Source organism: Myiozetetes cayanensis, unplaced genomic scaffold (assembly GCF_022539395.1).
Source record: "Myiozetetes cayanensis isolate MyiCay16 unplaced genomic scaffold, myiCay2020 scf3, whole genome shotgun sequence".
Classification (NCBI taxonomy): domain Eukaryota; kingdom Metazoa; phylum Chordata; class Aves; order Passeriformes; family Tyrannidae; genus Myiozetetes; species Myiozetetes cayanensis.
The window spans coordinates 47679648-47697321 of record NW_026087521.1 but is presented as its reverse complement, the minus strand read 5'-3'; the positions used below and the strand labels follow the sequence as shown (position 1 = coordinate 47697321).

The window sequence follows — 17674 nt, the reverse complement described above, 5'->3', positions numbered from 1 at the left end:
GTACAATGCAATAAAGAACCCTAGTTTGAGAGGAGGGTGAGGAAACCAAGCAAGTAAGTGTAAGATGGGAGAATAGCAGGCATGAGTATAGGACTTAGGTTGCATTTATTTTCTTTTCCCTTATGGGCAAATGAAGAAATAGCAATGTGCTTCTTGCACACGCACAGAACTTTTACATAGCTGCTACTATTGCCATCAGAGATGAGACCCAAGAAAAGAAACTTTGGGTATTATTTTTTTAGGATAAACACACTGCAAATAAAATAATCGCAACAGCATGCAAACCCTGCAAACATGACAGAAAAAAGGTCTAAATCAAAAAGGGCCATGCTTCACAATACTAGAGAAAAAAAAAGCAACAGAGCTTATTGGCAGATACGTTTAGGAATATTAACAAAGGTATTATAAATGGAAAATGACAGACTCTAGAAAAGCCCTTCCAAACATAGGAACAACGACCACTGAAGCTGAGGCATTCCAAAACTTTTTTATACTTTGGCACAAGGCCAAATACTTCCTGTTTCTCTGAGTAACAACTGCCCTGCCCTATGGAAGTTCAGTTAAAACTCCTTTTTTTTTTTTTTTTTTTTTTTAATTTTCTGTCCAGAGAGGGAAGACAATCAGTGACCACCCAAGCCTGGAGAAAAGATGGAGCATTTTAGAATTGGAGGTGTCATCTGGGCCAGAGATGGTGTGCTGGTTCTGGCTGGGATAGAGTAAATATTCTTCATAGTGGCTAGTATGGAGCTGTGTTTTGTACTTGCGCTAGAAATTGCTGATGATGATTTTGTTACTGCTGAGCACCACTCACACAGCACAAGAAGCCTTTTCTGCTTCTCACTCAAGCCCCACCAGTGAGGAGGTTGGGGGTACACAAGGAGTTGGGAAGGGTGTCATCGTTTAACCCAGCCAACCACTAAACCCCATGTAGCTGCTCCCTCAACCCCCACCAGCAGCGTCAGGGAGAGAATCAGAAGGGAAAAGCCACAAAACTCATGGGTGGAGACAAAGACAGTTTAATAGGCAAAGTGGAAGCCACACACATGAGCAAAATGAAACAAGGATTTAATTCCCTGCTTCCCATGAGCAGGCAGGTGTTCATCCATCTGCAGGAGAGCAGGGTCCCATGACTCGTAAAGCTTACTTGGGAAGGCAAACACCATCACTCCAAAATGCCCTCCCCATCCTCCTTCTTCTCCTGACTTTATATACTGAGCATGATGTCATATGGTCTGGAGTATCCCTTTGGTCAGTTGGGGTCACCTGTCCTGGCTGTGTCTCCTCCAATCCTCCCATGCACCCCCACCTTCCTCCCCAGCCTGGCAGTACAAAAAGCAGAAAAGGCCTTGGCTCTGTGTAAGCCCTGCCCAGCAATAACAAAAACATCTCTATGTTATCAATCCTGTGTTCAGCACAAATCCAGAACACAGACCCATACTGTCCCCCGTGAAGAAAGTTAACTCTACCCCAGCCAAAACCAGTCAAACTCAAAGGGAACACAGCTGGATCAGCTGACCCCACTGACCAAAGGGATATGTCCTATCATAGGGTGCCATGCTCAGAATATAAACCTGGAGGAAGAAGAAGGAAGAGGGGATGTTCGAAGTGATGACATTTATCTTCCCAAGTAACTGTTATGAGTGCTGGAGTCCTGCTTTCCCAGGGAAGGCTGAACACCTGCCTGCCTATGGGAAGTTATGAATGAATTCCTTGTTTTGCTTTGCTTGCACACATGACTTTTGCTTTACTTCTAAACTGTCTTTATCTCAACCCATGAATTTTCTCACTTTTACCCTTCTGATGCTCTCCCCTCTTCCCTATTGAGTGAGCAGCTGTGTGGGGCTTAGTTGCTGGTTGGGGTTAAGACACGAGAGTCCTTTCTGGCACCACACGTGAAACAGATTTGATTGGAGTGTGCCAGATTGAACTTAGAGCTGTTACTGCTGTTCAACTATTAACTGACAAGCTTCTATGCTTGCCATAGAGCTTGCTTGTCTTATGGTATATCAGCATCCAGTATTTGTGGCTGCTTTTTACTTTCACTGCTTGCTGGAGTGCTGTATTGCTTATTATCTTACTCTGCCATATCTGGGAACATTTTGATAACAGCCATGGCAATACACCTAGTTGGCAGGCAGCCAGGGCATTGCTGCTGATTTCGTCCCACTGTACCGGACGGGTTGGAATTCCTGTGCAAACTCAAGTCAATCAGGCTGTGACCTGTAGATGACTCCATGCAGGAACAGGACACCCCAAAGTGTCCGTGGTCATGGTTAAGTCCATGCCAAAGCAGGTACATCTCAAACCATCTGTGGTTGTAGTTATGCTCATGCTACAGCAGGTGTACCTCTGAAGGGCTTGTGGGCCAAGGATAACTCCATGCTGCAGCAGGTACACCTTGACGCATCACTGGCTATGCATGAGGTCATGCTGGAGCACCTCAAAGTGTGTGGCCACAGATAAGCTCAGGACAGAGCAGATATGCTCCTGGAGGGAGTGCAGCCATGGATAAGGCCACATTTGGAGCAGGTATACCCCTGAGGGCATCATGACCTATGGATAAGGCTGCACTGGAACAGCTGCACATCAAAGCAACTGTGGTTGTGGGTAAGGTCTACACCACAGCAGGTAAACCCCTGGAGAGACTGACTCATAGGTAAGATTCCACCTGGAGCAGGTATTCCACTGAAGAGGCAGACTGCAGTCCACGGCTAAGTCCAATCCCAAGCAGGGGCAAGGAGAGGAGTTCACTGCAATGTTAAACCTTGTGGTTTCACCCAAAGGAATCAGAGGTCAAGACTGTAACAGATATACCTTTAAATTATTGTAACCCATGCTTTGAGTTGTATGTTATAGTAATTACTATAGCAGGAACCACTCACACCAGTGGAGGACAAGCCTTACAAGAAGCAGTGCAAGTGCAGCAATGAACCAACATGAGCTGACTTTAGTGCCAAATGACTGCACACAACACACCATTTCTCCTGTCCTGAGTGATCACCACAACAGCTAGAGCCCAAATTCCTGGACTAAATGAAGTCAGTGGACATTTTGTAGACATTTTACAGGGGTGGTCCACAGACTAAGGGAATGATACAGGTGTGTTATATCAAAGGATGGGAAAGGGAAGGGTGGATTATGAGGTTGCATTGGATCGTGGTACCTGAGCACGACATAAATGCTCAATGTTATCAAATAACGGATGGAGAATGTGATGGTTTTGGTTGGGATAGAGTTAATTTTCTTCATAATAGCTAGTATGGGGCTCTGGTTTGGATTTGCACTGAAAACAGTGTTGATAATGTAGGGATGTTTTTCAGTGAGTAGTACTCGCAAAGCATCAAGGCCTTTTCTGCTTCTCACCCCACCCCACCAGTGAGGGGGCTGAGGGTGCACAAGATGTTGGGAGGGGACACATCCAGGACAGCTGACCCCAACTGACCAAAGGGATATTGAGCATCATGTTCACATATAAAGCTGGGGGAAGAAGAAGGAAGTGCAGGACATTTGGAAAGATGGTGTCTGTCTTCCCAAGTCACCATTACACACGATGGCACCCTTCTTTCCTGGAGATGGCTGAAGACCTGCCTGCCCATGGGAAGTGGTGAATGAATTCCTTGTTTTGCTTTGCTTGTGTGTGTGGTTCGTTTTACCTACTAAACTGTCTTTACCTCAATCCACAAATTTTCTCATTTTTACTCTTCTGATTGTCTCCCCCATCCCACCAGGCAAGTATGAGCAGATAAGCAGTTGTGAGGGGGCTTAGATGCCAGCTGGGATTAAACCGTGACAGTCCTTTTTGGTATCCAGCACAGGGCTCAAAGGGTTCAAGATAACATATTTGATTGGAATGTGCTAGATTGAGTGTATAGTTGTTATTGCTGTTTAGCTATTAACTGACAGCTATCAACTGACAGGTAACGTCCCAGACTTTGCACTATAGGTTTGAATTGGAGCTTACAAGTCAACAGCCTCTTCTTCACCTGACTGTTTCATCCTGGATCTGGTTTAGATCGATTTCCAGCCTCTTTTTTTCTCACTTTCTTCTCTTCCTTCCCAATTACCTTTGTCCTCCACTAAGCAGAACATCTGCTCCCTATTACTATTATGAACAGCAAATGCAGAGTTGTTTCCTCGAGGTTTCTTCCTCCCAGGCTTTGCTCCTTCGATTTTACTCGAGTTGGCAAATAATTTTGGACGAAATGCTACTGCTATTCATTTTCGTGCTTTGTGTCATTAGAAAAACTGTTTTATACTATTTTATATATCAACAAAAAGCAAACAAACAGGAAGTAATCAAACTCACCTTTCCAGCGGCTTCCTCTGTCAATGGCTGTGAAGAGAGAATCTATAAAACTTGTCACACGAGGCAGAATGTTTTCTTTGTGTATTGGTCTGTCCAAAGTAAATGGGAAGACTTTTACCTCTATTACACTGACACCAACACACACATGAAACCTCTTTTTCTACATCTAAATTACAGGTACTTGTACTAAATTACAGGTAGCTAACCCCAAGTTTGAAACCAGCAGCAAAGCTACTTCTGATTCACAATTTCAGTTGTAGCATTCATTGTACCTTCTAACAATTTCTTTAATAATTACTGAAAAAAACCCAAAACTGTTAAAAGAGACTATTGCTTAAAATAGAAACTGAGTCAAGAACAACTCTAAACAGAGTACCCAATTTAGTGAGTAGGCAATCAATTCTGATATTCTATTCCTGTCTTTACTGTTGACTCATGGTATTTCCACATAGCATTTTTTTGTCCTCTAATCCTGGTTTCCTTAATCTAGGATAGTAATTATTGTCCTTTTCTTAGTAAAGTGATTTCTTACAGAAAATGAACTAGACAATACTACAGAAATACAAGACAATAGTACCTTAGAATATCCCTTACCTGATATGTGGCAGTACAACCAAGGCAACCCAAGACTGTGAAAGGTCAGTGATGTCCTCCTTCTCTGGTAAACGGATTAAAGACAGTACGTAATCCAACACTGGTACTTCTGCCTTTTCTCCTTGTCTTTTACTTGTTTGTTGCCTTGTATTGGAGCTAAAAATAAAACCAAACTTTTTAGTAATCCACCACTGAATAACAGAGATTATTTCTTTTCCTCCTATGATATTCAAAATTAAGTTTGTTACTTCTAGCAAAAAAGACTTGGACAACCCAAGGGACTTTTTCTTTTCAATGTCCTCTACAGCACAAAATAACTGAAGAGCACAAACCATGGCCCACAAGAAATGTCAGTTCTTTATTTCAAGTTCAAATAATACTCCTAGAAGACACTAGTTCTCAGTTGGACACCCTCATAACTCAGGTGCTAGGACTCTAGGAGCACCTGAGAGTCACCTCTGTTATGACTGTTGTTAATAAAACACAATTCCATTGACACAGGTGGATGACAGAAAACAAACAGTGAAGTAAAAGTTTTGGGACTTAAAAGGAATCACAAGCTGAGCCCAAAACAACAAGCCTATGTGCAGGCAGAAAGGGCTGACACCATACTGAAACATACGAACAGTACTTCACACTCCACAAACAGCAATCTTTCCATTCTACACAGTGCTTGCAAGATCACAGAAGGCTCTATAGGCTTCACCCTTCAAGAAATACAGAAGCTAATAAAAAGCCAACATCAAGAATCATTAGAGGCTTAAGAAACAACATTCATGAGATAAACCTCAAGGAATTAGGATTGTTGGTCCAGGGAAAGAAGATCTCAGACATTTCTGATGAACAAAGCCTGCTATTTGTAATTGCATGCAAAGAGTAAAAAATATTCTGCTCCTTATGTTCCCTGCAGATACGCAGCAAGGGCTTTAAAGTGCAGTAAAGGAGGTTTAATTCATACATTAAGGATGAGGAAAAAACAACAACAACAACAACAAAATTTTAAAAAATTAAAAAAAAACCACACAAAAAAACCCCCAACCAACCAAAAAAAAAAAAAAAACAACCACCACCAAAAAAAAAAACAACCAAAAAAACCACAACAAAACAAAACACCAAAAAAAAACCAAAACACCCAAAACACAAATAAATCAAAACCACACCTGTGTAACCATTAAGTACTTGCACAGACTGCCAGAGGCAGTTCGGGAATCTCCAGAATTGGAGTATTTAATAACTATTTGGTCAGACATCTTTCAGGACTGGTTTAGGACATGCCAATTCCATCCTAGGTAGGAGATGGGGTACGCAACTCTTGAGATGTCTCCTAGCCCTAACTTCTACCACTGACATTGCAAGAGCACAAAAAAAATCCAGGTAGGACCAAGGTCCTCTCAGCTATGTACTCCATACCACTGAAAAACCAGGGAGATCAACAGACAAAGAACATATGGTAAGAAAACCAAATTCAATCATTTTGACTCAACCTTTTGTTCTCTAAACCCCAGTACCTTCACTCTCATTAAATAAAAATAATTTAAAAAAACCAACACACAAAGAGTGGGTTGCTTTTAGGAAAGATAAAACCTTACATAAAAGGCAATACAAGTCAAAAGTTTTGAATTCTCTGAGTCAGAACTACTAGAAGAGTCACTATCAGTAGATTAGCAACAGTCCTTCTGTGCTTCAGTGTTTACCCCAAAGAGGTTTCAGAGGAAAGCAACCACTTCACTGCAACGAAGCCAATTTTGCAACTAGAAGCAGTTGAGCTGTGCCAGCACAGTGCTGTATCTGTATTAATTACATGTCTTTTGGTATCCAGCTGTGCTCTATGGTAAGACTATAGTACTGCTGCCACAAAGCTCCTGGACAAGACATATGCCTACAGGGAAGAAAGATGGGGCACAGGCAGAAGGTTAGTAATGATGAGAACATGAACTGCAGCACTCACTACAAAGATTACCTGCCTAAGGATGCAGTATGCGTGTTAGTGTAACAAATCCCCATCATACATGTACCACAACACTCTTTTTATAATAGTGATATCCTTTCCAGAGCAGCATCTCTTCTCAAATAATCTCAAAAAGTAAAATGGGATCCTGCTGTTTCACTTGGTTTGCAAATCTGCCAGCAATGCTGCCATTCACACAGTTCCAGTAAACACTGGAGGGCAACGTTTACATAGCTCTGCACTGCCTTTAGGCCTACAGCCATGCAGACACATCTAGTGTCTGCTAAACTTGAAAAGTCTCACCTGACAGACGATTCAGTGAAAACGAGAGGATACTTTTCAAATGCCATTGAACCAATGGTAGGAGGCTCTGCTTTCACCAAAATGAGTTTAGCCAGAATTGCCACAGCCTCGTCCTTCGTAAAGGTATCTGTGCCAGAGAAGCAATGTTCAATGTATTCTAGCAAGCACGGGAGAAAATGCTGAAGGGACAAAAAAAAGAAAAATGGTTCAAAAGTCAAGGATTGGAAAGTTTCTTAAACCATCATCAAACCCACAAAAAACCCCACGTGACATCAGCCACACAGGAATCCAAACACTCACAAGTGGGCCAGTGAAGCACCAAACCTATCAGTCCTGGTTCCACTAGACATCGGCACACAGACATTCTCTTATCCCAGCAGGGACAGTGGTTTAACAAAAAGACTCAGTTTGTCCCGAATCGAGTGGAACTTCCAGATATCCGAACTTGGCTTTCACGTCCCACTCCATTTAATTAATTTGATTCCTCACAGATCACCAGTTAGAGGCCCAAACTATCAGACATCTCTTATTCATTTCCAGTTAGCTTCTCCAGAACTCCTTCTCTTCCTCCCATCCATAACATGCCCATCCTTTTAATTCTCAACAGAGGCTTATTTTTGTGAACAGATACCTATCACTTTCTACATCTCTGAAAACCCTTACAAAACTTTTAACACCATAGCATAAGTAGCCTTTTTCATTCTTATCAGATCATGCCAGACGTTTAAATAAACATGTGTCAACACACAACAATCCTTCAGCATACAGGGCAGGTAAATATACTGTGGATTCAGAGTTGTTCCCTTTGGCAACAAAAGTAAACATAATGCACAAATGCTTCCACATACCCTCTCAAATTGCTTCACTGTGAACATCGCTTCAGAAAAGTCCAAAAGAAAGCGCCGTTCAAATCCACTTGCAAATACCTGAAAGATTCAAATGAAAGGTGGACAGGAACAGATTAACAAGAGACATTTCATAGTCAACTCTCCACTATCCATGGAACCTTTTTCTCTGGTACATGTATCAATCATGCTTTGAACTCTGAGACACCCAGCCTGGCTCTCTTGCTAGTTCTGGCACACAGAGCAATACTACTTCCGAGTGACAATTCAGGTCCAGAAATGCATAGTCCATTTTAACAAACCCTGCTGACATAACCCTTTTTGACAAATGCTGCTGGATCCAACTGTCTCTGTGCAAAGACAGCTGACCTATCTCTTTAACGTGATGTGGAAAATATAAGTTTAAAGTTCTAGGACTGCAGCATAGACACCAACTGTCAGGAAAATATATTTCAACTCGGCATTTTTTGTGTAGAAGGTTGCAGGAAGTTTACTACCTCATGGGCAGAGCCAACCTCTGTGCTTCTGGAGGATCCAAGACAGGAACAGTCCTCTGAGATACCCAGGATCAGTGCTCCTCAATGCCAAGATGTGCAACATAAAATACACACCTAGATCTCTTTTCCCAGATCCTTCAGAAGACAAGGACAGCTTTAAGCCTCCTCCAGTTTAAAAGAAGCTCACACAAATATTCTCAAATGTTTGAAGGACATCTTTTGAGCAAAACTGGCCTCATGCCACAGGCAGAACCAACCTTACTTCAACACAAGTAAACACTGAAGACCAGATGAAATTTAATCTTTTTTAAACAATTGCAAAAGCCTTGCTTTGCCATTGTAAACTGCATGGCGCTTTTCTTTCAAGTTGTGGGGTTTTATGGGGGTTTTTTTGTTTGTTTGTTTGTGGGTTTTTTTTTTTTGGTTGGTTGTTTTTTGGTTTTGGTTTGTTTGGGTTTTTGGGTTTTTTTACACCTACACTACAACTACAGTCCACACTGTTAATTGTAAAATCATAATGTGTTGTAACAGGAAAACTACAGAATCAGTTGATCCTGCCAATGCTTCAGGAGCAAAGGTAGTACTGAAATATGCTTACCCCTGTACTTTCTAAATCAAAACCACACTTGTATGAACGCTGTTCACGTGGTTAAGCCATGCTCATTAAATGCTTGTAAACATAATGAAAAAACGTACCTTTTCCAGTAAGGTTGACTCACTGACCTGCTTTATTACCTTGGGCAGGATGTGTCCCTTTCCTGTTCTCCCTCTTTTCTCTACAGAGGCTGTAGATATTTGAATCAGAATCTGTTTTTCATTGCAATGATGTCTGCCATGGTGGCACTGCTATACTGAGGGCCTGTGCAAGACTGTCAAGGAGTCCCAAGATGCTCATCAGACATTATTTAAAGTATTGGGCAGCTTCTCCCTTACCTGTGCAAAAAGGCTAAAGAGAACCTTACAGTATATTTCCCAGTCTGAAATGGAATGTCCAGAAATCAGCCTGCTCTAGGGAACTTGAACTCTGGGATATCTGGCATAAGCAGCAACTCTTGTTACCTTCTCAATAGCTTCCTTGGTTAAACAATCAGGCAACAAAACATTCTCAGCCAGTAGGAATGTAGAAATGGTGTTCAGCAGAGTCTTGCAGCAAGATGATGAGAGATAAGGTGTTTGTAACATTTTTATTAAAACCTGAAACGAGAGAGAGAGAACTGATATTCATCCATGATGATAATGATTAACTGGTCTGAATGACCTGGACAGTCCCTGGAGCAGGAAGGCACAGTGATCTAAGCTTCAGCCCACAGAAACAAATCCTAATAGTGTGGTTGAAGTTTGAAGGCACTAAATCTATCCTAGTGAGATCAAATTTATGTAAATCTGGCTTCACCACTGATACGGGGGTCTAGGTCTCCACAGTAGCAGGAACAGGTCTCTAGAAACAGCAGTTCACTTTCCCCCTTGCTCATTAACAGGAGGGACCATACTAGCATTGCAATAGAGAGGTAAAATCTCACAGGATTGGAGAGGTAGCAATACTCAAAATAAATATCTCTGTTCACTCAACTCAAATCCTAAGGCCAGTGATGCACCAGAAATATGTCTGGGTGCTTTAGATGACCACACCTCTTCCATATTCAAATCTGACACATCAAAGTGATGGTCTGACCTACCCGACACACATCTTCAGGTAGGGAGATTTTGGATCCATTTGCATGTTCTGTGAGGATCAGATAAGCTTGCAGAATCCTTTCCATCTGCTCTGAAGCCACACCGCAGTTGGCCTTAGTTATTTTCCTCTGCAAGTCTACGAGTGACTCCTGTTTAAATAAAATAGGAAAGTGAAATGTATCAGATAAATACCAGACTCTGTTTCACTTACTGCTACTTGAAGCAAATTCTAAGGAATCGACAACTCAGCTGCCCAACAAACTACTGCTAGCCCCCTCACACATGGTCAACAAATTGAACCTTGTAAGAACACTGGGTGATTTCCCTTATGTAAAACCACATCCCAGATTCCTTGGACAGAAACACAAGTATCACCTACAGTGAAGGTCTCCAGAAAGGCCAACATTTGACATACAAAATAGGAAAAAGGAATAGAAATACTCAGTTCCAGATCCACAGTGGTATGGAAAGACCCAGCTTTCACTGGAATTATCAAAACTTAGGTCCTTTTACACTTGATGCATCATTATGCTAATGTGGATACTGAGAGGTTTCTTATATCATGTACATTATACAGACACTAGAATTGCCTATTTCCTATTACCTGTTGTCCCTTTCTGTCCAGAGGATATAAACTATCCTTGATCTTATAAACTGAACCCATAAACGGCTATCACAGACTACATGAATATTTCCCTCTAAGCAAGGTATCCCCACACACCCACCAGTTCCCAGGTAAAAAACCAAGCCTCATTAAAAATAAAAGGAATTATGTCACAAATGTCCAAGATTTCATCACATCTGCAGATGCTGAGTCAATGAGATCTCAGAGATACAAAACATCCAATGGCAAACAAATCTGTAGCTAATGACAGTCAGGCAATAACTGCTATCATATTGGCGGGGGTAGGAGGAACAGGATGGGATTTTCTATGAAACTGGTTAGTCACAGGGAGGAAGTTTCAAGAAGGAACAAATAGAGCTATTTACACATACTGGAAGGACTACCCTAAAGACCATGTATACTATTTCCTTTAGTTTCCCAATTCACCCTTCTGAGGAACACAACTGACACAGACTATGTTGTCAGTTGCAAGAGGTTTTAATCCCCCTCAGCAAAGCACAATTCCAGATGTAAGAGAACTTTATAAAATGTTGGTCAGGTAAGTACAACACACCTGCCAGGCCCTTGCTGATTATTCTACATCACCCTGACACAAAACAGAACAGCCCATAGCATTCAGCTGTACTCCTTCAAACCACAGGCTGTAACCTTCAAGCAGCAACACAGAACACTCAGACTGAAAACACTCTAATTTTCAGTGCTAGGCTACAAGACTCAAACCTGGATCTCCAGGTTCAGCCCAGGTCTTTGCTGTGAAAAGATCTGCAAGGCAAAAAGCTTCCCCTTTACTGTCACAAATACCTAGTTCAGAAATATAAAACAAGCACTAGCATTCCCAACCCAGTAAGGGCTCTGTGATGAGCGCAAAGGCAGATCCTACAAACCACCCTTGCCCAGCCAAATCTCACACACAATAGTTCCTTTCTCACTCACGAAACAGCCACCAGGGTCATCAGAATTTAGAAAAGAAGGGTGGGAATTTTCCCATGCACATGACACAGCATTTAATGTTTCCAAAGCAAAAACAAAAACAGTTCTGGTCCCATAAAACACAAACATTTCTCTTGATAAGCACACAGTTTCTTGTCAGTCACTCATGAATAAAAAAATAATCAGTGTACCTCCAGGCATTTGAAGACAATGTTAAAATGCTCCTTATGGATATGCACTACAGCTGATCTGATCATCTGCTCGAAGGCTTCTCCAACAGCTACCCACGGTAGTTCGATTTCTTCTTCTGTAATAGGCCCCAGTTTCAACAGAATTAACTTCATAGCCTGCACAGGAAAGAAGCACATCACTTCCTAAGTATACTTAGGAAATAAATCTAGCAATCCTAAAATTAGTTAGTGCAATATATTGCTAAAACATTCCAGGGATGGATCTCAATTCTTTCTAAAATGAGTACAGAGGGGAAAAAAAAAGGCTATCACTTAAAATCTGAAATATCAGCAAGCAGTACAATTTTAACATATAGGAATATAGCATAGGAATTACTAAAACCAACCCTCCTATCTCAAAAAACATTCTTAAAAGGCTTTCAGATCCTAACGAGTAATGAACAACAAGGATTCACTGAGGTGAACAAGACAAACACTCAGTGGTTTCAGTGAGCGCTGCCTAAGGCTCCATTACAGCAACAGTTAAACCAGCAATCTTGTCTCGTCTTTACCGTCTCTGCACAGGAGTGGAACATGTTTCGGACACCCTTGCACATCTCAAAAAGCAGTTGTCCTACACCTTCCACCTTTTCAGGGTGCTCTCCCAGGTCACGGAGCATTAAATTGAAGAGTGCATTTTTATCAGAAACCTACAAAACATAAGGAGAAAAGAAGTTTTCTATTCAGAGCTACCAGATGAATTGAGGCAATTAAACGGCTCCACAATACCATGTTATTTTCCTAGTCTTGCCTTCCCACAACAGCTCAAAGTCATTATTTTCTAAAGAAAAGCCCACAACTACCACTCCCTTTCCTTACTCAGTGAAAGGCTCCTGTGTGATCCTGATTGATCTGCCTGGGAACATTACATACTGTGATCTTCAGGAGTGCAAAAAGGTTGTCACAACCATTTCAGTTCTACAAAGGCCTTAAAGCATTTGTGGAAAAGCCAGTGAGCAAAAAAGTGTGCATTTACAAATTAAAGCCTCCCTTATTCAAGACCACCTTACTATTTCTAGTCATTTTAGATAAACCAACCACAGACACTTAGTTTAACAGCTCTTGAAACACAGAGTGCTAAGGCCTCTATTTGCCACTGCTGATATGGAGTGTATTACATTCACAATAAAATACTCAAAATACACTAAAAATGACAACCTAGGACATGCTGCATGCCAGTTCAGGCCTTGCTAACCATTCTTTGGAGAAAACCTAATATTACAAAATCCAATTATTACAAAAGGCTAATATTACAGAATCCAAAAGCCACCACAGAATGAAGATAGCAAAGTACAAACACCTCACCTTTCTCATTAGAAAGACAAAACTTTCAGCAGCAAAGTTTCTGATGTGGAGCTTGTGGTGAGCCAGCAGAGTGCTGTACAGGCTACAAAGACACAAAATAATCCATTGTCTTAATGGCAATGCAAGAATTGCCATCAACCGGCAATTCAAAAATTGTTTTCAGTTTACATTAGCACTTTTTATAGACAGTAAGAACCCGTCCTCCTAGAGAGAGCAAATACCCTCCTCATCTAGATTCCTTCCCACTCTCTGGATAAAGAACAGGAGTTTTGTAAAGAAGGCCAAATGACTGCCAGGCAAATCAGATGCAATCAGAAATATCTCTAAAAATATCTGGATCCACACAAATTCAACTGCAGCATCAAGATTTTCAAAATATACGTTTAGCCAGATTTGTATTTCAGTTGAGCTGAAAAGCTCTCCCCTGTGCACTTAAAAGTTTTGCAAGATTCAATCTGCAGGGGTGATAAATATTTGCAGTTTGCTGGTAAGTATCAGTAACCATTGTAGGTGCCCCATCATGTGTTCAGTGCGGAGGGAGTGGTGCCTCAGACTCAGCTGCAGGTGGTTGAAGGCTGATTTTGTATGTGCTAGGAAATCCCCAAGCCCAGAAGTGACTCCTATGCATTTGGTAACTCCCTGCAGCTTGGCCAGTTTCTCTCTGAGAAAAGCTGGGAAAGTGTGCTAACAAGTATACTGAAGCATTAAGCCATGTATCTGAGTGGCATTTACATTTCTCCAGCATCTAAGAACTGCTGATCAAGACAGACATTGAACATGGTTTTTACCTGTATATGTTGTGTATGTCCTTCACCATCAATCTCCACAAGTATTTGTAGAGATAGGAAAGAGAGGTAAAAGCCCATTCCAGCAGCTCTGTGTCCTGTGTATCCAGTAACTTGGTGATGGCCAGGAAAAAGTCATGGAAGTGAGGATAGAAGTCAGCCTGAAGATCTCGAGCCAGCTGCACTACTAGACTGTGTTTCAGAAAATACACCAATGTTAGTGCATTTCGAAACCAAACCAATAAAAACCTAGTCAAACACTGCATAATCCAGCACGGTCTCTTTGGAAAGAAAGACAGCATCTCTTTTACGTCTCACTTTTTTAAAAGTATCACCTATTAGGCACCTGTGGATGGCAAGAGTCTTAAAGTTTTCAAAAAATCAAGCAGACAGCAGTAAACAAGAGGACATAAATTATTAACACCAAACACACATTAATATTCTGTCTGACACTCAGTAAGCACTCCCACTAATTTATTTGCCTTGTATTAGCTGTATTTTTTTGACTTAGAACCATAAAGCTCTACCAGGGAAATATGTCCACCCTGGGCATCTCATTGCTATATTTTCCTCTGTTACAATAAAGAAAAAGAACGCTTACAAGAGAATTTAGGGTCACTTCTAATACCATCAAGGATTCTGACTGGTTTTTGGTACCAAATACTTACTTTAACAGGGGTTGGTAAGCAAGACTGCCTTCAACTTGCAAATGTGTCTTCAAACTCTGCACAATGGCACTCTGGTAATAGACCAGCTGGTGGAAGGACTGGCATTTGTTGGCCACTTCATTGTAGAATTGCACTGTTCAAAGCACAAAACAGAAACCCTGAAAACTCATCCAGTTCCTGGTAAACATGTACTATGTTAAAGAATGACAGTGGTCCAGAGACCAGTCCAAAAAACAGTCAATAATCTCCCATTGGGCTCTGGATGAAGAAGATACGTGTTTTAACAGTTTCAGGAAAGCAGAAAGTGTGAACAAAAATGACATACCAAAATGCTGAGTGAGGTTCAGCTCCTTCCATTTCCGTAGTCCTTCAAAAAAGTAGGTTTCAACCTCCTGTCAAAACAAAGATGAAGAATAGCTACCAACTCTAATGAATGTATCCTGCAAAAATGAGAGGTTCAAATGAAGACAACATTTTAAGACTATTCCAAGGAATCTTGATGACTTCATTTCAACAGGTGTTACAGAATTTCCCTGAAAACAAAACTTTCTGTATTCAAAACACATTTAAAAATATTTTCTGATGACAGGACTTGTTTACACAATTGTGTTTAATATTGTTGATTGGCCTTGATAATCTAAGATGCTGAGCCACAGTCCACCCAGCACAATCTTTGGGATTTCTTTTGGCACCCCCACAGGTATAGAGTGGGAAGCTCAGATGAACAATCCAGCAGACCAGGAGGTAATAACCCACCAAGCACTATAATCACAACGATGCTCTATACAACACATATAAATGACCCTTATGATCCATAGAGACACATGCTCATGCTTTATACACATCAGTATTGTGTCACTCTGTTCGACCAAGTAAAAAGAGAGGACATGAGGAAATGGCTTAAAATTGTGCTAGAATCATAGAATATATTGAGTTGGAAGGGACCTATCAGGATCATGGAGTCCAACCCTTAGCTCTACTCAAGATACCCCAAGGATCACACCATGTGCCTGAGTGCATTGTCCAAATATTTCTTGAACTCTGTCAGGCTTGGTGCTGTGATCACTTCCCTGGGGAGCCTATTCCAGTGCTCAACCAGCCTTTGGGTGAAAGGAGATTTAGACTGGATATTAGGAAAAATTTCTTCACTGAACATTGGAATGGGTTGCTTGACTAGTTGAGTCACCATCTCTGGACATATTTAAAAGACATGTGACATGGAACTCAGGGACATGGTTTAGGGGCAAATTTGGCAGTGTTAGGTTAATGGTTGGACTCAATGATCTTCGAGGTCTTTTCCAACTTAAGACTTTCAAACTTACAATTCTATTGCAACTACTCAGCACCTCAAAGTTTTTGCGGGTCAGGACCTAGGACTGCTGAGTGACCCAGCAGCATCTTTCACATTCAGTAACACCCAAAGGCCCGCCAGCTACACGGAAGCCATCAGAGTGGTACTGTCAAAGGGCCTCTATGGCAACACTGCAAAGCAGGTAAAAAACTAAAAGGGAACAAAGCATGAAATGAGACTCCAGGAAAGGCAACTCTTTCATGGAGCGTATCTACTTGTGATTTCAGAAAATTACCACAATTGCTGCTCTTACCTCAGCATAACTTCCAGTTCTGTCAATACGATGAATAATATCAATATTAACATTGCTTAAGCGCTCCGAAAAGGTAAGAAACTGTAAAACAAAAAGACGTACATGTATCTTGCTCACTTCTGAGACCAGTCTTTCTAAATCCCTCCTAATAGCACACCTGATAGCACACACTGCAAACAGACACCCCACTTCTTAAGATAGACTGCTATATAATACTGTCAATATCAGTCCTACCCGAAGATTAGGGCAAAACATGCTTAAAACGCCCAAGAGCAGGACTGACCCTCTCCTCCCATGCCCTGCAAAACCGAGGCTCACAGCCCACGCGTCTGCCCAACACGGTGAAAAAGATGCAGAGAAATCTACCCGGATTTCAACAAACTGCCCAGGTCTCAGTCTTCCTGAAACAACGCCCTCGTTAATAACCCTATTTATTAAGTGATGTCAGTTCTCTACATTTGGGCCGTGGTGTGCCCGCTGCCTGGCAGGGATGGTGACTCGGCTGACGGAGGTGCCGGGTGAGGGGCAGCAGCCGCACTCCGGCCCGGCTGTCGCGGCCGGACCCTCGCAGCGCTGGCCTCGGCAAGGGGTGACCCGACCCCGGTGGCTGCACGCCCGCTGCCCCGGCATCGCTCCGGCAGCCGGGCACGACCACTGAACTAACGCTGACGATGCAAACCCAAGGTTCCCTCCCCCGGCCACCAGCCGCGTCCGGGCGGGCGCTCACCCGGTGCGTGTTCCCCGACTTGTGGGCCGAGGGTTTGCTCTTCATGACGGCGGTGACAGGGGCGGGCGGGCCCGCAGCGCGGCCACACACACCGACAGCCGCACGTGCGGACCTAGGCGCAGGGCGCCGCCATCGCCGCCGCGGGCTGCCGGGAGCGGGGCGGGCCCGCCGGCGGAAGGGGCGGGCGGCGGCGGCCGGGGCCGGGCAGCGGGTGCAGAGAGAGGGTACCCGAATTCCTGGGGCGGGGTGAATTCGATACGTGTCCCCATCTTACCTTGACGGGGAGCGGCGGTGCTTCGAGGAGTTTGGGCAGAGCAGCCACGATTCTTGTGTAGGGCGGAAGGCTGGGGCACCCCGGTACCGAGCGAGGCCCCAGCCGTGCCCGGAGAGAACAAATCGGCGCCTGGTGAAAGCGTTCTGTGGGAGAGCGCAGCCCTGAGCACAGCGTTGGTGGCTCAGCACGAAACGGCCACTGCTCAGGTCCCTGGTCTTAGTGCAGACTTTTGTCCGGACCCCCAAAATAAATAAATAAAAAAAGCCCATTGCAGACAAAGTACGTGCAAACCAAACCCTTGCACAGGAGCAGATGATTATGGACTGGTCATCGCTCGCTGCAGTACCAGGGCCTGTGAG

The 17674-nt window shown here is 42.8% G+C and overlaps 1 protein-coding gene across 2 annotated transcripts in view; it reads right to left on the bottom strand.

Annotated features, from left to right (window-relative positions):
* Positions 1-17178, bottom strand: part of UTP20 (UTP20 small subunit processome component) — a 63819-nt gene extending 46641 nt beyond the window's left edge. For both annotated transcript variants that reach the window (XM_050325512.1, XM_050325513.1), the window contains exons 1-14: positions 17042-17178; positions 16315-16395; positions 15036-15102; positions 14711-14843; positions 14046-14234; positions 13258-13339; positions 12465-12602; positions 11914-12069; positions 10170-10316; positions 9553-9687; positions 8000-8077; positions 7152-7330; positions 4901-5056; positions 4307-4395 (exon numbers count right to left, since the gene is read on the bottom strand). In XM_050325512.1, the coding sequence (XP_050181469.1) occupies positions 4307-4395; positions 4901-5056; positions 7152-7330; positions 8000-8077; positions 9553-9687; positions 10170-10316; positions 11914-12069; positions 12465-12602; positions 13258-13339; positions 14046-14234; positions 14711-14843; positions 15036-15102; positions 16315-16395; positions 17042-17086 (1675 nt within the window). In that variant the 5' untranslated portion in view covers positions 17087-17178. The remainder of the gene's footprint in view (positions 1-4306; positions 4396-4900; positions 5057-7151; positions 7331-7999; positions 8078-9552; positions 9688-10169; positions 10317-11913; positions 12070-12464; positions 12603-13257; positions 13340-14045; positions 14235-14710; positions 14844-15035; positions 15103-16314; positions 16396-17041) is intronic.
* Between the last annotated feature and the right edge of the window lie 496 nt (positions 17179-17674).